We start from the raw sequence: 19,314 nt of genomic DNA, 5'->3' as shown, positions 1-19,314 counted from the left end.
GATGAAGCTACAAAAAGTAATATTAGCACATTTACTGATGACACAAAGCTGGGTGGCAGGGTGAAATGTGAGGAGGACGTTATGAAATACAGGGTGACTTGGACAGGCTAGGTGAGTGGATGGATGCAGGGCAGATGCAGTTTAATGTGGATAAATGTCTGGTTATCCACTTTGGTGGCAAGAACAGGAAGGCAGATTACAAGCATGCAGGTACAGCAGGCAGTGAAGAAAACTAGTGGCATGCTGACCTTCATAACAACAGGAATGGAGCATAGGAGCAAAGTGGTCCTTCTGCAGCTGTACAGGGCCCTGGTAAGACTGCACCTGGAGTATTGTGTGCAGTTTTGGTGTCCAAATGTGAGGACGGACATTCTGGCTATTGAGGGAGTGCAGCGCAGGTTCACGAGGTCAATTCCCGGAATGGTGGGACTATCAGATGTTGAAAGATTGGAGCGACTGGGCTTGCATCCACTTCAGTTTAGAAGGATGAGCGGGGATCTGATTGAGATGTATAAGATTATTAAAGGATTGGACAAGCTGGAGGCAGGAAGTACGTTTCCGCTGATGAGCGAGTCTAGAACCAGAGGACACAATTTAAAAATATGGGGTAGGCCATTTAGAGCAGAGTTGAGGAGAAACTTCTTCACCCAGAGAGTGGTGGGTGTATGGAATGCTCTGCCGCAGAAGGCAGTGGAAGCCAAGTCTCTGGATACTTTCAAGAAAGAGATGGATAGAGCTCTTAAAGATAGTGGGATCAAGGGTTATGGGGATAAGGCAGGAACAGGATACTGATTGTAGATGATCAGCCAGGATCATAATGAATAGTGGCGCTGGCTCGAAGGGCCAAATGGCCTACTCCTGCATCTAATGTCTAATTTGGCTTTGATGGCCCCTTAACTCGCATTATGCATTAGGGGGAAGAGAGAAAAGGCAATATTTGTATTAAGGGAAGGAGGAGACAAAAATATTTTTGGGTACAACTGAAGGAGGTTACACCCAAGTGACACGCTAACCAAACGTGTTAGATAGACACATTTTAACAGTCTCCACTAACTGAAGAAACGGGTGGCCTGATCTTCCCGATTAAAGGGACAACTAAAGTTTCTTTGATTATTGAACAACTACAAGAACAAGACAAGATTCATGGTGATCGAGGGACAATAACAGATAAACATGTCTGTGGGTGACTGCTGTGCTCAGGATATCAGATCGCTGAGACAGCCAAAGTCAGACCGCTCGCAGGACCCATGGGAAAAACGGTGGTCAACATCACATTCACCCTTCAGTGAAATGGATGGCACAACCAGGGAGCAGTCAGGACCACGTTTGCACTGTTTGTCCTCTATCAACAAATGCTCCAATTCCCAACAATAAGGTAAGCACTTCCCTCTTAGGAGAGAATAAAACAAAGTGACAGTATGTTCTGGTCCACTTCAGGAATCTTTAGTGGTTGCTATATTTCACCAACCTTTCAGAACTTGGTTAGAATGGTTGTATGCCAAAGCAAGGGATAAAATACCATTGAAAGCAAACTAATATTCTCGAACAATCAAGCATCTTTCATTGCGTTACTGTGACAGTAACAATAACTCTCCTCCATACCTCCTCAGCAGTATCAGCTGACTGTAATGCTTCAGTAGTTGCAGGGACCCGTTGTTGGAGTTCACGGATTTGGCTATCATAATGTTCCTTCATTGCAGCCGCTCTGCTCTGCAGGGATGAATACTGAAACACAGACATACAATTCCACATATTTGTGCAACATCTCATTCAACAAAGTACACTTTTTGAGAGGTGAAACAAATTGCAGTTTTATTTTGTGATTGCAGGTATGTAATCGGATACCTTCAGGTTTTTAAACCCTGCTCGGAGGCAGAGTCACGGGACTGCTATAGGCACAATATCAGAGTTTGGGAATACATACTAAAGACTACAGACAACCATCAGGATAATTTAATGACAGGACAGAAATCAAAAAGGAGGTTCGTCATGTTGGACACAACAGCAGGGAGACCACTCTGGTAAAAGGACAGCGAAGACGGTTACCTCAGATTACAACAGGATCTGGACCAGTTGGGCCAATGGGCTGAGAAGTGGCAGATGGAGTTTAATTCAGAGAAATGCGAGGTGTGCATTTTGGGAAAACAAATCTTAGCAGGACTTATACACTTAGTAGTAAGGTCCTAGGGAGTGTTGCTGAACAAAGAGACCTTGGAGTGCAGGTTCATAGCTCCTTGAAAGTGGAGTCACAGGTAGATAGGATAGTGAAGGCAGTGTTTGGTATGCTTTCCTTTATTGGTGAGAGTATTGAGTACAGGAGTTGGGAGGTCATGTTGCAGCTGTACAGGACATTGGTTAGGCCACTGTTGGAAGATTAGGAGAAAGAGAGGACTGGAGATCAGAGCTGAAAACTGTGTTGCTGGAAAAGGGCAGCAGGTCAGGCAGCATCCAAGGAGCAGGAGAATCGACATTTCGGGCATAAGCCCTTCTTCAGGAATTGTTGGAATATTGCATGCAATTCTAGTCTCCCTCCGATCGGAAAGATCGAAAAGGGTTCAGAAAAGATTTACAAGGATGCTGCCAGGGTTGGAGGATTTGAGCTATGAGGAGAGGCTGAACAGCATGGGGCTGTTTTCCCTGGAGCGTCGGAGGCCGAGAGGTAATCTTACAGAGGTTTACAAAATTATGAGAGGTATGGATAGGATAAATAGACAAAGTCTTTTCCTCGGGGTGGGGGAGACCAGAACTAGAGGGTATAGGTTTAGGGTGAGAGGGGAAAGATATAAGAGAGACGTAAGGGGCAACCTTTTCATGCAGAGGGTGGAATGAGCTGCCAGAGGATGTGGTGGAGGCTGGTCCAATTGCAACGTTTAAGAGGCATTTGGATGGGCATACGAATAGGAAGGGTTTGGGGGAATATGGGCCAGTGCTGGCAGGTGGGACTAGATTGGGTTGGGATATTTGGTTGGCATGGACGGGTTGGACTGAAGAGCCTATTTCCATACTGTACATCTCTATGACTCTGAGTAGCAATAGAATCCCAAAATAGATTTTTTAGGGAACTGCTTTGTGGTAAACAAATAGATCCATATAAATGATACAAGGACACCAGAGGAAAACATGTCTTAAAGTAATACACTACAAAACAACCTGTCTTGGGAAAATATAGAACATTACAGAACCAAATGAAATATGGGGGTTCTGCAAAAACACACATTTCAATAATGCAAATGTGCTGTAACGTGATTGACTAATTGGGAGACACTGTTTCTAAAGCGTGAACTTTCAGAACAAGTGTTGGCTGTGAGGTGATTATATCAACATGTTAAGCATTATTTCTCAAGCGGGATTCTTTTATAATGCAGGGTTGCACAAGAACGCAACCATTGCTTTATAGAAGAACTACCTGCAGAGATACGGTCCAGCTCACTTGGAGAGTCAGTCATAGTACAGGCCCTTTGGCCCTCGATGTTGTGCCGACTTGTGCAACCAATCTGAAGCCCATCTATCCTACACTATTCCATTCTCATTCATATGTCTATTCGATGACCATTTAAATGCCCTTAAAAAGTTGGCTAGTCTACCACTGTTGCAGACATCTACTGAGTAAAGAAACTACCTCTGACATCTGTCCTATATCTATCACCCCTCAATTTAAAGTTATATCTCCTTGTGTTAGCCATCACCATCTGAGGAAAAAGGTTCTCACCGTCCACCCTCTCTAACCTTCTGATCATCTTATATTGTCTCAATTAAGTCGCCTTTCAACCTCCTTCTAACAAAAACAGCCTCAAGTCCCTCAGCCGTTCCAGGTAAGGTTTCCCTCCATATCAAGCAACATCCTAGTAAACCTCCTGTGAACATTTTCCAAAGCTTCCACATCTTTCCTACAAAACGGTGACCAGATCTGTACGCAGTACTCCAAACATGGCCGCACCAGAGTTTTGTACAGCTGCAGCATGACCTCATGGCTCCAAGACTCAATCCCTCTACCAACAAAAGCTAACACACCATATGCCTTCTTAACAATCCTATCAACCTGGGTGGAAAAAGTGAGGTCTGCAGATGCTGGAGATCAGAGCTGAAAATGTGTTGCTGGAAAAGCGCAGCAGGTCAGGCTGCATCCAAGGAGCAGGAGATTCGACGTTTCGGGCATAAGCCTTTCTTCAGGAACCCGAAATCTCCTGTTCCTTGGATGCTGCCTGACCTACTGCGCTTTTCCAGCAACACATTTTCAGCTATCAACCTGGGTGGCAAATATCAAGGATCTATGTACCTAGACACAGATCTCTCTGCTCATCTACACTACCAAGAATCTTACCATTAGCCCAATACTCTGGATTGCTGTTACTCCTTCCAAAGTGAATCACCTCACACTTTTCTGCATGAAACTCTATTTGCTATCTCTCAGCTAACTCTGCTGCTTATTTATGTCTCTCTGTAAACCACAACATCCTTCATGACTATCCACAACTCTACTGACCTTAGTGCCACCCGCAAATTTACTAACCCATCCTTCTATGACCTCATTCAAATCATTAATAAAAAATGACAAACAACAGTGGACCCAAACAGATCCTTGCGGTGATCCGCGAGTTACTGAACTCCAGGATGAATATTTCTCATCAACTTCTTTCAGCGAGACAATTTCTAATTCAAACCACTAAATCACCCTCAAACCCATGCCTCAGTATTTTGTGCAAGAGCCTACCAAGGGGAATCAAACGCCTTACCGAAATCCATGTACACCACAGCAACCATTTTACCCTCATCCACCTGTTTGGTCACCTTCTCAAAGAACTCAATAAGGTTTGTGAGGAAAGACCTATCCTTCACAAAACCGTGTTGACAATCCCTAATCAACTCATTCCTTTTTGGATGATTATAAATCCTATCTATCTATCTCTTATAACCATTTCCAACACTTTACCAGTTTCATCTACATGCAACTTATAACATCCAATATGCCCACAAGATAGTAAGGAGTGAGACACAGCACCAGAAACTCCCTCAAGCAGACTTCAGTTCTGTGGGATGTTCTCACACAGTTTTCAACCATGAAAGGATTCACAAAAGCCAATGAAGTTGCTTACACAGTAGGTACTACAGATGTACTGCTTCAATGACCCACTTAATCAAAACCATCTTGCTCTTCTAGTATGACAATTGCTGTTTATGCTCAAGTTAAAAAGGGTCAACTGTGTCTCGGTGAGCAGCATACACTTCTGAGTCAGAGGTAATGGATTCAAGTTCCATTTTAAATATTCCAGCACAAAATTTAGCCAACATTCCAGAACACCAAGGAGGTGCTGCACAGTAATGGAGCTGTGGCTTACAGATTACACACTGGTTGAGTGATGACACTCAAACAAGAACTTCATTGACCATAAAACAATTTGAGATCCTCTGAAGTTGTGAAAAGCTCAAAATCAGTCCAAGTCTTTCTTTCTTTAGCTGTACTTTAAGTGTATTAGCTGTCACAACACAGGAAATAGGTTTTGTTTTTGTCAGACTTGGATGTATGACTTTCTATCCAGCATCTAAGTACAAGTTTATATATAGCAAGGTCCCAAATATAGTAACTCATAGTGGGCAGATAACTTGTGGTCAGTATTTATCTTTCTGCCAGTACCACTGAAACAAGTAATCGCAAATATCTGTTCTCATTGGAATCTACTTTATTTGTCCTTGGGACAAGACTGCCTGTGGTAATACTTGTATTTATTACTGATTTCTAAACTCTCATCAACAACATGCTGGTAGTGAGCCACCAAATGTAGTCGTCGTCAAATTACTCCCAACTGCTGTGAGGAAAGGAACAGATTTTACACCGATGCACTATAGTACAATTCAAAGAGGTGGGGATATTGAGGGAATCTCCCTGGTATATTGGCCAATATTTAGCACTCAAATGACAGGAGCAAAATATAAATCAAGCTATTTTTAAAAATCTAATTGCAGATTTAGACCTTTTTGTGCACAAATTAGCTTTTCTCTATACATAACAATAATTACACTTCAAAAAGCACTTCATTGACTCTGAAATGCTTCGAGACCAAGAATGTGAAAAAACTGTTTTAGAAATGTAAGTTCTAGCTTTTTGCCTCCTGTTCTTACGTATATATCCCACTGCAAACTAGCCACATGCATTTTGTGAAGTTGAATGCCTCAGCATTTTTAACCTAATATGCTCCATGTAATCACAAATATCATTACCCGCTCCTTCAATGCCTGCAGCTCCTCTGCTTGTTCCTGAAGTGAGCCGAGCCTGTCTTCCTCCACTTGACGGGACTGCTTCAATAATGCCAACTGCAGAACGACAAAAAGGAATTACTGTGTGATCATAAGTGGGCTGAACCACACATGGTGTAAGACTCAAGAATGTGGTGCTGAGCAGGAAGGAAGCACTTGTGTAAGCTTCAAGCAGTGTGCGTGAAAATCAACTTAATCTGGGTTATCCATTTTGGAGTTTGTAAAAAAATGATATAGGAAGCTATTTGTCCAGGCCACAGCATGTGGTCTAGAGGTAAGGGGTGGGGGGAGGGGATGGGCAGGGGTTGAGGGCATGAAAATAGCTAAGGGCAGGGAAAAAGGTAAGTGCCAAAGGCAATAAGGGGGTCACATGAAACAGACAGCAGGGTAGGGGTCCAAGAGGGAAGGCAACTGGAGTCACATGGGCTCTTCAAAAAAGATCTCAGTAACACTGACCATGAAAATAAGGCAATAACAGATATGCTAAATCATTACTTACTCTCAGGTGTTTACAGTAGAGGAAGAGATCGACACATTGGGCCATCTAGAAGACAGGGACTTGCCAAAAGTACGGTGAGGAAAAAAGAAATGGTGCTATGGAATGATAAATTGCAAAGACCAGATAGGATTCCATTTCAGGATTTTAAAGCAAGTGAGCATATTTCTAACTATGATATTCCAAAGTTGCCCTAGGTCAGAAGCTGTTCCATTACACTGACCTGCAGAGACCCCATTCTTATTGAGGAAAGGCAAGAGGAAGAAAACAGAGTAATGGACCAGCCAACGTAAATGTGTAGTATGGAAATTAGAGCCTATAATTAAGGGAAGGATGTAATTAAGAAAAATACAGAAAATTTAACTGATCAGAAAGTCAGCATGGATTTATCAATAGTCAGTCATGTCTAACAAATCTTCATTTTTTGACGAGGGGACAAATTAATATCCATGGATCCTATTTGTATCAACTTCCAGAAGACATTTGATACATTCAAGAGACTTTCGCTAAAGCTGAAGCCTGTGGAATCAAAAGTATATTAATGACCGAGTTAGGAAGTTGTCTGAGCAGTGGGAGACAGTAGGAACAATAGGCAGGTATTATAAATGGCAGATGTGACTAGTGGGGTCCTGCAAGGATCAATGATGGGGCCTCAGCGATTCATCATATTTGATAAGAGTTTAGATGCTGGATAGAAAGCCATACATCCAAGTTTGTCAAAAACAAAAAGAAGCAAATTACAAAGAGATCTGATGGGTTAGAAGGTGCAGGCAAATATCACCCACTATCAACAAAACAGGATATGTTCGAAGTAGTGAAATGCCAGACAGAATATAGGAAGTGTAGTATATCCAGGACATGAGATCTTAGGAAGGATATATTGGTCCTGGAAGGAGGAAATATTAGGTTTGGCAGAAGGATAATGGACACCAAAAAAAGACTAGATTAGGAGGACAGTTTGTTTTATATTCTTTCATGGTATTTAAGCATCAATAGCAAGGTCAGCACTTTCTGCTCATCACTACATGCCCTTGAGTAGACAGTGAACAGACAGCTTGGATTGACAGGGCAAATATATTTATTGCTGCTAAGGAAGGAGTTCCAAGATTTTAACTGGGTGACGTTGAAGTATTATATATTAGATTCCCTAAGTCACCTAAACGGAGTCCATTCAGGAATTTGCAGCTTCGCAGGTAGGTGTTCCGCGCATTGCTTCCCTTCCCCTGGTGATGTTGCAGGTTTGGAAAATGGCATTGAAAAAGCTTGGATGAGTTTGTACTGTGCATCTTGTAGATGGTACACTTCGCTGCATCAGTAAGAGTGAATGAACAATTCAGGTGGGTGATAAGCAAGCTCATAGATTACAGGAAGCCTTCCCACCCATCAAGCTTGCACGAGTCATTCAGATCAGGACTGATCTGATTGTGGTCATCACTCCACCTCCCTGCTTTCCCGCTGACCCTTCACCCCTCAAACTCCCTTCCTAATCAACACCCATTCATGACCCAGCCTCTATTGCTCTGTTAAAGAACATTCAAGGATGAATGATCCCAAGAAAGAAAATCATTATCTCCATCGTCAAGGCAAGTAAGCCCTTATTTTAAACTAGTTTTAGATTCCATAGAATCCCTACAATGTGGGAACAGGTCCTTTGGCCCAACATGTCCACACTGAACCTCCGAAGAGTAACCCACCCAAACCTACTCCCTGACCCTATTCCTCTATATTTACCTCTGACTAATGCACCTAAACTACACACTCTTGAACACTATGGGCAATTTAGCATGTCCAATTCACCTGACCTGCACATCTTTGGATTGTGGGAGGATACGGGAGCACCCAGAGGAAACCCACACAGACACAGGGAGAATGTGTATTAGCAATATACAGGCTGCAAAACAAATCATCAAGGTAGACTGTAAATACTGAAAGATCCAGCAGTGATCCCTGTGTAGTGATCTCCACTGGTTAATCAGCGACGCTGAAAAGGACCCATTTGTCCTGACTGTTTGAAAACCGAAAGAACTATGGATGCTGTAGATCAGAAACAAAAATAGAAGTTGCTGGAAAAGCTCAGCAGGTCTGGCAGCATCTGAGAACTCAGAGTTAACGTTTCAGGTCTGGTGACCCTTCTTGAGAACGCCTTCTGCTGTCCTGATTGTTAGTTAGTTAATTCTCCATTCTTACCTTGGAAACACCACTCACTTTTGCTGCTCTTTCTCCTTGATGTATACCTAAAGGTTTTACGGTCTGTTTTCATATTTCGTGTTAAATTTTCTTTCCTACCTGAAGTTTTCCCATTTTTTCATCGTGCTTTGTAGGCTTCTAAAAAATACCACAATCTTTTGAGTCACAGTGAATCTTTGCAGCATTGCACGTCTTTTATTTAATTTGCTGTCATTCTTAACTTCTTACAAAAGGCTGTTTCTGCCTTGATGTTGATGATTAAATCTTGTTGGAGCTGCAGTCAGCCAGCCCATTGGAAAGCACTCTCTCTCACTGTGACTTGTGTCTTGTTGATGGAATCCATGATTTGGAGGTGCTGGTTTTGGACTGGGGTGGACAATGTTAAAACTCAACACCAGATTATAGTCCAGCAGGTTTATTTGGAAGTACAAGCTTTCACAGCGCTGCTCCTTCATCGGGTAGATGGTGGGGCAGGTTCATAGGACTATAACCTGGTGTTGAGATTTTTTAACTTGTAGTTACTTTTGAGAAGAGTTGTAGCTCAGATTGATGATAAGTATATAAGCTACCTCACTGAGCTGAAAGGTTTGTTTTCAGACGTTTCATCACCATACTAGGTAACATCATCAGTGAGAGTGTCTCTGGTGAATCAATTTAGACTCTACCTACCTTTCCCTGGGGGAAAAAAAACACGGAAATGACATCACCCACCTTAAGAAACCAAGACCTATAAACAGAGAAGCGGGACATACCACCAGACTCTCACTAGTGATGTTACAGTCATGGTAATGAAAGTCTGAAAACAAACCTTCAAGTTCCGCCAGCAAACTTAGATACTTATTTTTAACTTTGTTGACAGAATTCAGGGGAAAGAAGGGGTGAATTTCTTACCTCAGAATTCTTGTCCTATAACAACCTGGTCTTGTGGCCTCAATCTGATGGAGCTAGCTGAAAGTTGACATAACTCTCAGGATGTTAATGGTGTTGGATTCAAAGAAGAGTGATCTAAAGGAAATGTGGAATGCTCTCTTGCTCAAACAAACATCACTCATAATAAATGATGAGAACTATATATTTAGGAATTTGGAAGGGTGAAGAGTGATTGCAAAGAAAGGGAAGCTTTTCCTATCTTGCTTGATGGTAGTGCGCTGCTACCTGAGCAACTGGACTGTGACATCAGATAGCAGCAACAAATTTAGAAAAGAGGCAAGAAATTTGTGTGTGGAGGGAGAAGGAAGAAGAATCCCAAAACAAATACACATGAGCAGATAGCACGTGTTGCAAAACAGATAAACCTGCTCATTCTGCAGGTTACAGTTGCAGAATGGTTCCAGCAGGAGGAAGCCATTTCAGCCATATTGCCCAGAACCAGTCCCAAAGCCCAGACGTCTAAAACTCCCACTCCTGAATGTTTCTGCAGCCATGTGTTCATCTGCACAATCCTGTTTCAACTGTTTGTGTAAAACAACATAAGCAATCCAGAAACCACCACCTTTGGAGATTTGGCAAACTAATCTCCTTTCCAGCTCTCTAAAATCTACCTGCAAGCTCTCATCACTTTCTACTTACATTAATTTCAGGAGAGAGTAAGGATTAGTAGGAAGTTACTGAAATTGCAAGATATTCTAATGATTACAGTAACAAACATCTGCTTCCAAATTGACGAAACATCCGAAACATTGCAGAGAGGCAGGTACAAGAGACAAAAGAAACCACCTCCTCCTGGTTTGATGCAATTATTAAAACTAAAATTTCTCCAGTGTTGGATCAGGTCTATGAACAAACCCTTCATCTCTGAACACAGAATGAAACCACTGTCCTGCAAGGGAACCCAAGGCACTACCCACCTTGGTCTCCAACTGGGAGATCTGAAGCTGCTGGGAATCCCGTTGTTCACAGACTTCCTGGTACTGCTGACTGTGCTGCTCCTTGGCTAATGCCAGTTTCCGATCACATTTGGCCTGCCACTCCGATTCCAGTTCTGCCTGCATCGCAGCAATCTGGGGGATAAAAAGAAAGCAACTTCAAAAGATATTCAAATTTAAATTCAAAATACAATGAAGGACATACATGAAGACATTCAAGTTAGTTCAGAACATTACATGCCCAATGACATTCAGACCATGATAAAAGTACACAAGATACTTGTGAAGTCACAAGCAATTTATTTACAATAAAAACACAACTGTGTAATACAAGGACAACATATATTTTATTTGGAGTAAAAACTGGGAAAATAGAATTTTAGCCATGCTGTGGTGCAGACTCAGAAATATTTGTTTTTCTTTAAACTGAAAACGTTAAAAGTGACCTGTGTGGTTTTCACTCCTGTAACATTTGGAGAAGCTGGATTTAAAACATTTGGGAGACAAACAGGCAAACAGCCCTTTGAAGAAACTGCCTAGCAACAGCTTTTAGATAGTTCAGGTTTGTCACAGAGCAGGGAGGGTGTGATTTAGGCTCTTGATTGAAACAACAAGCTTCTTTCTGCCCATGTTTCCACCCATAGTACTTCTTGTCTGTCTTGGTAGTCATGAAGTGCTTTGAAAGGCTGGTCATGGCATTAATCAACTCCAATCTCCCCACTTCTCTTGATCCTCTCCAATTTGACTATTGGACCAACAGATCCATGTCACATGCCATATCACTTACCCTTCACTCGTCCCTAGAACATCTTGACACCAAGAACTGCTGTGTAAGAATCCTACTCATTGAAGGCTGAACTGTAGTCAACACTACTATCCCCTCAAGACTGATTACTAAACTTAGTGATCTCAGACTAAGCCCTTCTCTCTACAACTGGATCCTCAGTTTCCTGACCCACAGGCTACAATCAGTGAAGAATGGGGACAATATTTCATCCCCACTAACACTCAACACGGGAGCCCTCCAGGGGTGCACACTCAGCCCCATAAATGCACTCACTGTATAACCATGACTGCATCGCCAAATACCAGACTAATGCCATTTACAAGTTCGCTGATGACACCAACATAGTTGGTTGAATCTCAGATGGCAACGAAACAGACTACAGACAGGAGAAGGAAGACCTGGAAAAATGGTGCACTGAGAACAACCTAGCTCTCAATGCCAGCAAAACCAAGGAACTCATTATTGACTTTCGGCGGGATGTTACTTATGCCCACCCCCCCAACTTTTATAGGTGCACCATTGAGAGCATTCTGTCTAGATGTATCACTACCTGGTATGGCAACTGTACCATTCGAGATCGGAGACGGTTACAAAGGGTGGTAAACTCAGCCCGGACAATCACAAAAGGCCAACCTCCCATCTATAGAATTCATCTTCCAGACCCACTGTCAAGGAAAGGATGCCAGCGTTCTCAAAGTTCCATCCCACCTGGCAATGTTCTTCTACAACCTCTACCACTGGGGAGAAGAAACAAAAGCCTGAACACACACACCAGCCGGTTTCAAAACAGTTTCTACCCTAGTGTTGTGAGAATACTGAATGGACTCTCAAACTCTTAACATTCACATGTACCTGTGTTTTTGTTTTTGCCACTGTTTACCTATTATTTACTTATCAATGCTACTTAGTGATCTGCCCGTATTGCTCGTAAGACAAAGCTTTTCACCGTGCCTCGGTACACGCAACAATAAATTCAAATCAATTCAATTGTCTGTCCTATTTGTGAATGAATTACACTTTTGGGTTTAAAGCAACTGTTATGCAAATTTGCACATTTGTAACTAATGACCTGCTTGGCCACTTAAAGGATAAAAGTTTTTTTTCTTATTTATTGATGAGATCTGGTGAGATTCCTTTGTCCAAAGTAGTTGATGGTTCAGTTGCTCATTTATACATTGTGACAGCTGTGGACTTGATTACCAGCACACACTTCCCACCACAGTCACGACAGTACCAATCACAATAATACCTGCTAAAGGTAGTGCATATTAAATTGAGGGGAGTGCAGGACAATAGGTCTGCCTGGACAGATTGGTCCAGGCCACAAGTTGAGCTTCTGACCACCAAGGTCAGGTCATTCCACAAAAGGTGTGAAAACGATTATCCTGGGTATCAAGTACCACGACAGAGTATGACATCAACGAAGGCAAAAGTGAGGAATGCAGATGCTGGAAACCAAGGTTTAGGTCAGAGTGATGAGAGACTCTCAGATTCTTGTGATGAAAGAGAACTTCAAGGTAGGTATCCTTGCAAGAGGATTTGCAGTAAGGTTTCTCTGACTCCTCCCTCCCCTTCCTAGACCTCTCCATCTCCATTAATGACAACCGACCTGACATTGACATTTTTTTTTTACAAACCCACTAACTCCCATAGCTACCTGGATTACACATTTTCCCACCCTACCTCCTGCAAAAATGCCATCCTTTATTTCCAATTCCTCCACCTCTGCCGTATCTGCTCCCAGGAGGGCCAGTTCCACCACAGAACACACCAAATGGCCTCTTTCTTTAGAGACCCTCCCAATTTCTCCTCCCACGTGGTTGAAGATGCCGTCCAACACATCTCATCCACATCCTGCACCTCTGCCCTCAAACCCCATCCCTCCAACTGTAACAAGGACAGAACCCCCCTGGTCCTCACTTTGCACCCTACCAACCTTCACATTAACTGCATCATCCACCGACAATCCCGTCACCTCCAAATAGACCCCACCACCAGAAATATATTTCCCTCCCCACCCCTTTCCACTTTCCACAGAGACCATTCCCCCCGTGACTACCTGGTCAGGTCCACGCCCCCCTACGACCCACCCTCCCATCCTGGCACTTTCCCCTGCCACTGCAGGAATTGCAAAACCTGCGCCCACACCTCCTCCCTCACCTCCATCCAAGATCCCAAAGGAGCCTTCCACATCTAAAGTTTCACCTGCACATCCACCAATGTCATTTATTGTATCCGTTGCTCCCGATACGGTCTCCTCTACATTAGGGAGACCGGATGCTTCCTCACAGAGCGCTTCAGGGAACATCCCCGGGACACCCGCACCAATCAACCCCACTGCCCTGTGTCCCAACATTTCAACTTCCCCTCCCAGTCTGCTGAGGACATGCAGGTTCTGGGCCTCCTCCACTGCTGCTCCCTCACCACCCGACACCTGGAGGAAGAACGCTTCATCTTCCGCCTTGGAACACTTCAACACAAGGGCAATGTGGACTTCACCAGTTTCCTCATTTCCCCTTCCCCCACCTTACCCCAGTTCCAACCTTCCAGCTCAGCACTGTCCCCATGATCTGCCCTACCTGCCAATCTCCCTTCCCACCTATCTACTCCACCCTCCCCTCTGACCTATCACCTCCATCCCCACCCCCATTCACCTAGTGCACTCTTTGCTACCTTCTCCCCAGCCCCACCCCCATTTCTCTCTCCACCCTGGAGGCTCCCTGCCTCTATTCCTGATGAAGGGCTTTTGCCTGAAACTTCAATTTTCCTGCTCCTCGGATGGTACCTTCTGTGCTTTTGCAAACCACTCTGATCTAAACTCATGACATCAACAAACCCAAATTAAACTGGAGTCAATGGGAATCATAGTGCCATAGTAATAGAAGCAGGAAGGCCATTTGGCCCATCGAGCCTGCGCTGCTACTCATTGAGATCATGGCTGATCTATCCATGGTATCTGTTCCTCCTGCCTGCATTATCCCAATAACCCTCAATGTCCCTACCATGCAAAAACCCATCCAACTGTGTGTCTTGAATATATTCAATGAAGCTTCCTTGGGCTGAGAATTCCACAGATTCACTACTCTCTGGGAAAGGCAGTTCCTCCTCATCTCTGTCCCCCTAATCTTGAGGCCATGTCCCCTGGTCCTCGTCTCACCCACCAGCAGAAACAACTTGCCTGTCTCAATCTTATCTATCCCTTTCATAATTTTATATAAAATCCCTTCTCAATCTTCTAAATTCCATCAAGTACAGTCCCAGGCAACTCAATATCTCTTCTCCAGAATCAACCTAGTGAATCTCCTCTGCACCACCTCCAAAGCCAGTATATACTTCAAGAAAGAAGACCAGAACTGTGCACAATACTTCAGGTGCAGCCTCACCAACACCTTGTATAATTGAAGCAGAACCTCCCTGCTCTTAAATACAATCCGTCTAGCAATGAGAGCCAATATTCAGTTTGCCTTCCTGATTTCCTGTTGCACCTGCAAATCAACTTTCACTGATTCACATACAAACTCTCAAGTGCCTCTGCACAACAGCATGCTGCAATCTTTCACCATTTAAATAATACTGACCTATTTTTACTTCCAAAAGGTGGATAACCTCGCATTTACCAACACTCCTGATGAAGGGCTTTTGCAAAAATGTCAATTTTCCTGCTCCTCGGATGCTACCTGACCTGCTGTGCTTTTCCAGCACCACTCTAATCTTGACTCACATTTACCAACATTGTACTCCATCTGCCAGACCCTTGCCCACTTATATAACCTATCTAAATCTCTCTGCAGACCTTCCACATACTCTGCACAATTTGTTTTTCCACTCAATTTAGTGCCATCAGCAAACTTGGATACATCACACTCATTTATATATATCATGAACAGTTGTTGGCCCAACACTGAACCCCACAGCACCCTGCTCACCACTGGTCTCCAACCAGAGAAACACCTATTTATCCCAACTCTGCTTTCCATTGGTTAACCAGCCCTCTATCCATGCTAGAATATTTCTCACTACTCCATGCATTATCTTATGGATGAGTCTTTTATGTGGCACTTTATCGAATCCTTTCTGGAAATCCGAAGTGTACAACATTCACCTGTTCCCCTCCATCCACCGCACTTGTTACATCCTCAAAGAACTCTAGTCAATATGTCAAACACGACTTTCCCTTCCTGAATTCATGCTGTCTGCCTGATGGACCATCCAGATATCTCACTATTTCTTCTTTAATGACACCCTCCTGCATTTTCCCAACCACAGATGTTAAGCTAACTGGCCTATTGTTTTACCTACACCCTTTTTTTAAAAAAAAAGCACAGCAGCGTGACATTTGTTGTTTTCCAGTCCGCTGGGACCTGCCTGGAGTTCTGTAAATTTTGGTAAGTTACCATTAACTCATCTACTATAACTTTCACCATTGCTTTCAGCATCCTGGGACGCATTCCATCAGGAGCAGGGGACTTATCAACTTTGCGAGCCTCAAGTTTGCTCAACACTACCCCTTTAGGGATAACAATTGAATTGAAGTTCTCGCCTCCCATCATTCTTTGGCATGTTAGACACATTTTCTGGGTGGCATGGTGGTTCAGTGGTTAGCACTGCTGCCTTCACAGCACCAGGGACCCAGGTTCGATTCCAGCCTCGGGTGACTGTCTGTGTGGAGTTTGCACATTCTTCCCTGCGTGGGTTTCCTCTAGGTGATCCGGTTTCCTCCCACAATCCAAAGACATACAGGTTAGGTGAATTGGCCATGCTAAATTGCCCAGTGTTAGGTGCATTAGTCAGGGGTAAATATGAGGAATGGATCTGGATGGGTTACTCTTCGGAGGGTCAGTGTGGACTTGTTGGGCCATTTGTTTCCACACTGGAGGGAATTTAATCTTAATCTTTAATCTAAATTTAATCTTCCACTGTGAAGACTGACACAAAATAGTTATTCAAGGCCTCAGCCATTTCAACATTACTCAATATCAATTCCCTTTTTTCATCCAGCAACGGACCTATGTCCACTTTAGCCAGAGGGAAAACTCTGCTAGTTAGAGTCATACCTAACACAAAGGAAAATAGCTATAGTTGTTGGAGGTTAATCATCTCAGTTTAGTCTCATGATATTTAATGGTGTTGTCATGACTGAGTATCCTACTATCAACACTGACTAGAAACTGAATTGAATTGGATCGGCCATATAGGTCAGTCCCCACAAGGCACAAATCAGGGGTGCGGTGGAATACTCTCCACTTGCCTTGGTTGGGCTTAGCTCAAAAATATTGAAGTAATTTAACAACATCTAGAGCAAAGCATCCTGCTTGTTGGGCATCTCAACCACCAACTTCAGTTAGCTCAAACATCACATGATATAGCTGATGGTCACATTTTATTTAGTAATGCTCCCATATGTCTTTCCAGGTTTCACTATGTCAAAGGCTCTATCCAAATAAAAAGGTGCTGTTACGGTAGGCACACCAGCTATACAATAACTTGCATTTGTTAGGGTGGAACATAGAGAAAATTTATTGGATTTTAGGAAAATTTTCATTGTTTTCAATTGTGACTTAGTGTAAACTAGAACACATCAACTAATTAAAAACTTAATTTGCTCCCCAAAACATCTTTCAGCAAGGGTTGCTGCATTGTACAGTTTTGCCATAGAAACTAGACAATGCTGAACCCTTGGCTCCCAACAGCAGCTACCTTTGTGTCATGACACCACCAGGTGGCACAATTTGCCAAGAGTGGAACATTACTCAAACCAGTTGGAAGCCATTTTTGTTTTAAGTTTGCTACAGGATGGGTCAAAGTAGTTATCAAGTCTGTGTGCATCTCTACATATACACTGGACTTGAAATATTTCTCTCTCCACTGATGCGCCAGATATACTGAGTTTCTCCAGCATTTTCTGTTCATTTTTAGTTAACTCTGATTTTGGCTATTACTTACGCCTACTCTCTCATTCTATCCTTCATTACTTTTAGATCAAAATTCTGCTGCCTGTACTCGCATGCCCAATTTTAATCACTCCACTACAGGTGATATCTTCAACTGCCGAGGCCCGAAATTCAGGATACTCTCCCTGCAGCTCTTTCTTCCATTAAAAGGTTCTTTGAAACCAACCTCTTGGTGCGAGTTCAGATAAGCAAAAACTCTTGTGTGGTTCAGTGTTCTACTTGGGTTTGTGATGCTGCTAATACCTGTCACTGTTCAAAGGTGCTTTGTAAATAAAAGCTACATCTGTTTTTCAAAAAGCAGAATTGCGATGTGCGCTTAGATTTTGATGAGTCAGAGAGTGTTTAAGCTTCCACATTGCCCTTCTGTAACAGACCAGAACAAGGTGACTGTGTAGTGAAGCGCCATCCTATTATATACCCAGTTCAACCTCCCATGCAGTTTGTTCGTGATCTCAAACTACTGAGGAGACCCAGAGGAGTTGAGCCCAGGCCACTGCATGGAACATTAAAGATGGATATGAATGGCTGAGATTGACAGAGAGGAACAAACCAGTCTGTTGCAGGATCAGTCCCTTTACCTGCTCTGCTGCAGCCTGGTCAGTCGACGATCGGGTTTTCTTCAGCAACGACCGCACTTTTCCCAGTTCCTCTTCGTACGATTTCCGGATTTCATCCATTTCCTCCTCCGCCCGCTGCCGCTCCGTTACTGCTTTCCTCTTCCTTTCCGCTAAATTCTGAGCGCAGAAAGCTTGAGTTACCACAGAGAATAGGAGGGAAGGTCACCTCATTACCTGAAGAGAAGCACATTGCCAGTCTACATCAAGCAGATGAGGAAGTCATCAGGAATACCTGGGTTCAAAGCTGCATTTCACCATCTGATGGCACAGCACACAGCACACAGCTGGAATGCTGCACTGTCTCACCATCAGATAGACATGATTGCCATAAATAAGGAAGCATTACAGAGCAATCACAGCTAACATCTTCTCCACATAATCTACCTTTTCCAGATTTTCTCTTTCAGTTCGCAGATCCATAAGCTCCTCCTCCAGACTGGCAACCTTCACCTCAAGCTCCTTGCGCCTTTGTTTCTCCGCTTTGCACTGAGTCTGAGCATGCTCCGACACTTCCTGTAGCTCTGAGACACACAGGTACATTACTGTCAACCTTGAGAACACGTCAGACTCAGCTAAGAGAAAGCTACTCATTAGCTTAACCCATCATCGCGAACTATTACAGCTTCCATGTCTGCCCAGAAATATTCCATTCAGACTAAGCTGCAACATGGGCTACTGTTGTAATATACAATAAATCATTCTCCACTCCCCAGAATTCCCACCCGTTTCCAGGGTGACCTGGAGATGTGCGAACTAATTTTAACGTAGGGTGCCACAAGCTGACCTCAAAAGAGGCAGTAGTTATGATTTAGGCATAGTTGTTTCTATCAATGCATTCAAAATAGCATTAAATTATCATTTAAATAAAAATGTGTGGAGTAATCAGGAAAGGAAGGGAGAAAGGATCCAACTCCGTGCTCTTTTGGAGAGCTAGTACAAACCACGATGAATTGGATGGCCTCCGGCTGCACCACAATTCCCTGATTCTACTGCCATTCCTACAGAGCTGTCACCCAAGCTTTGCAAGAAATGCCAGGTGCTATACAAGCATAAAGGCACTAAAAGAACTATGATATCTGCCTAAGACATCCCAGGGACCACAATTCCATAAGGCAAAAGGCAGGTAGGACTACTTTAATTTGCAATTATGGTCAGCAAG

General features: G+C 43.3%; 1 protein-coding gene across 2 annotated transcripts in view; it reads right to left on the bottom strand.

Annotated features, from left to right (window-relative positions):
• fkbp15a (FKBP prolyl isomerase family member 15a) overlaps window positions 1–19,314 on the bottom strand; it is a 98,510-nt gene that overhangs the window by 19,845 nt on the left and 59,351 nt on the right. For both annotated transcript variants that reach the window (XM_060841279.1, XM_060841281.1), the window contains exons 21-25: window positions 18,540–18,676; window positions 18,117–18,272; window positions 10,783–10,935; window positions 6,217–6,309; window positions 1,603–1,725 (exon numbers count right to left, since the gene is read on the bottom strand). In XM_060841279.1, the coding sequence (XP_060697262.1) occupies window positions 1,603–1,725; window positions 6,217–6,309; window positions 10,783–10,935; window positions 18,117–18,272; window positions 18,540–18,676 (662 nt within the window). The remainder of the gene's footprint in view (window positions 1–1,602; window positions 1,726–6,216; window positions 6,310–10,782; window positions 10,936–18,116; window positions 18,273–18,539; window positions 18,677–19,314) is intronic.

This window comes from Hemiscyllium ocellatum, chromosome 21, assembly GCF_020745735.1.
Source record: "Hemiscyllium ocellatum isolate sHemOce1 chromosome 21, sHemOce1.pat.X.cur, whole genome shotgun sequence".
NCBI classification, from domain to species: Eukaryota; Metazoa; Chordata; class Chondrichthyes; order Orectolobiformes; family Hemiscylliidae; genus Hemiscyllium; species Hemiscyllium ocellatum.
Note: the sequence above shows the minus strand (reverse complement) of the source record. Positions and strands in the feature narration are given on the sequence as shown.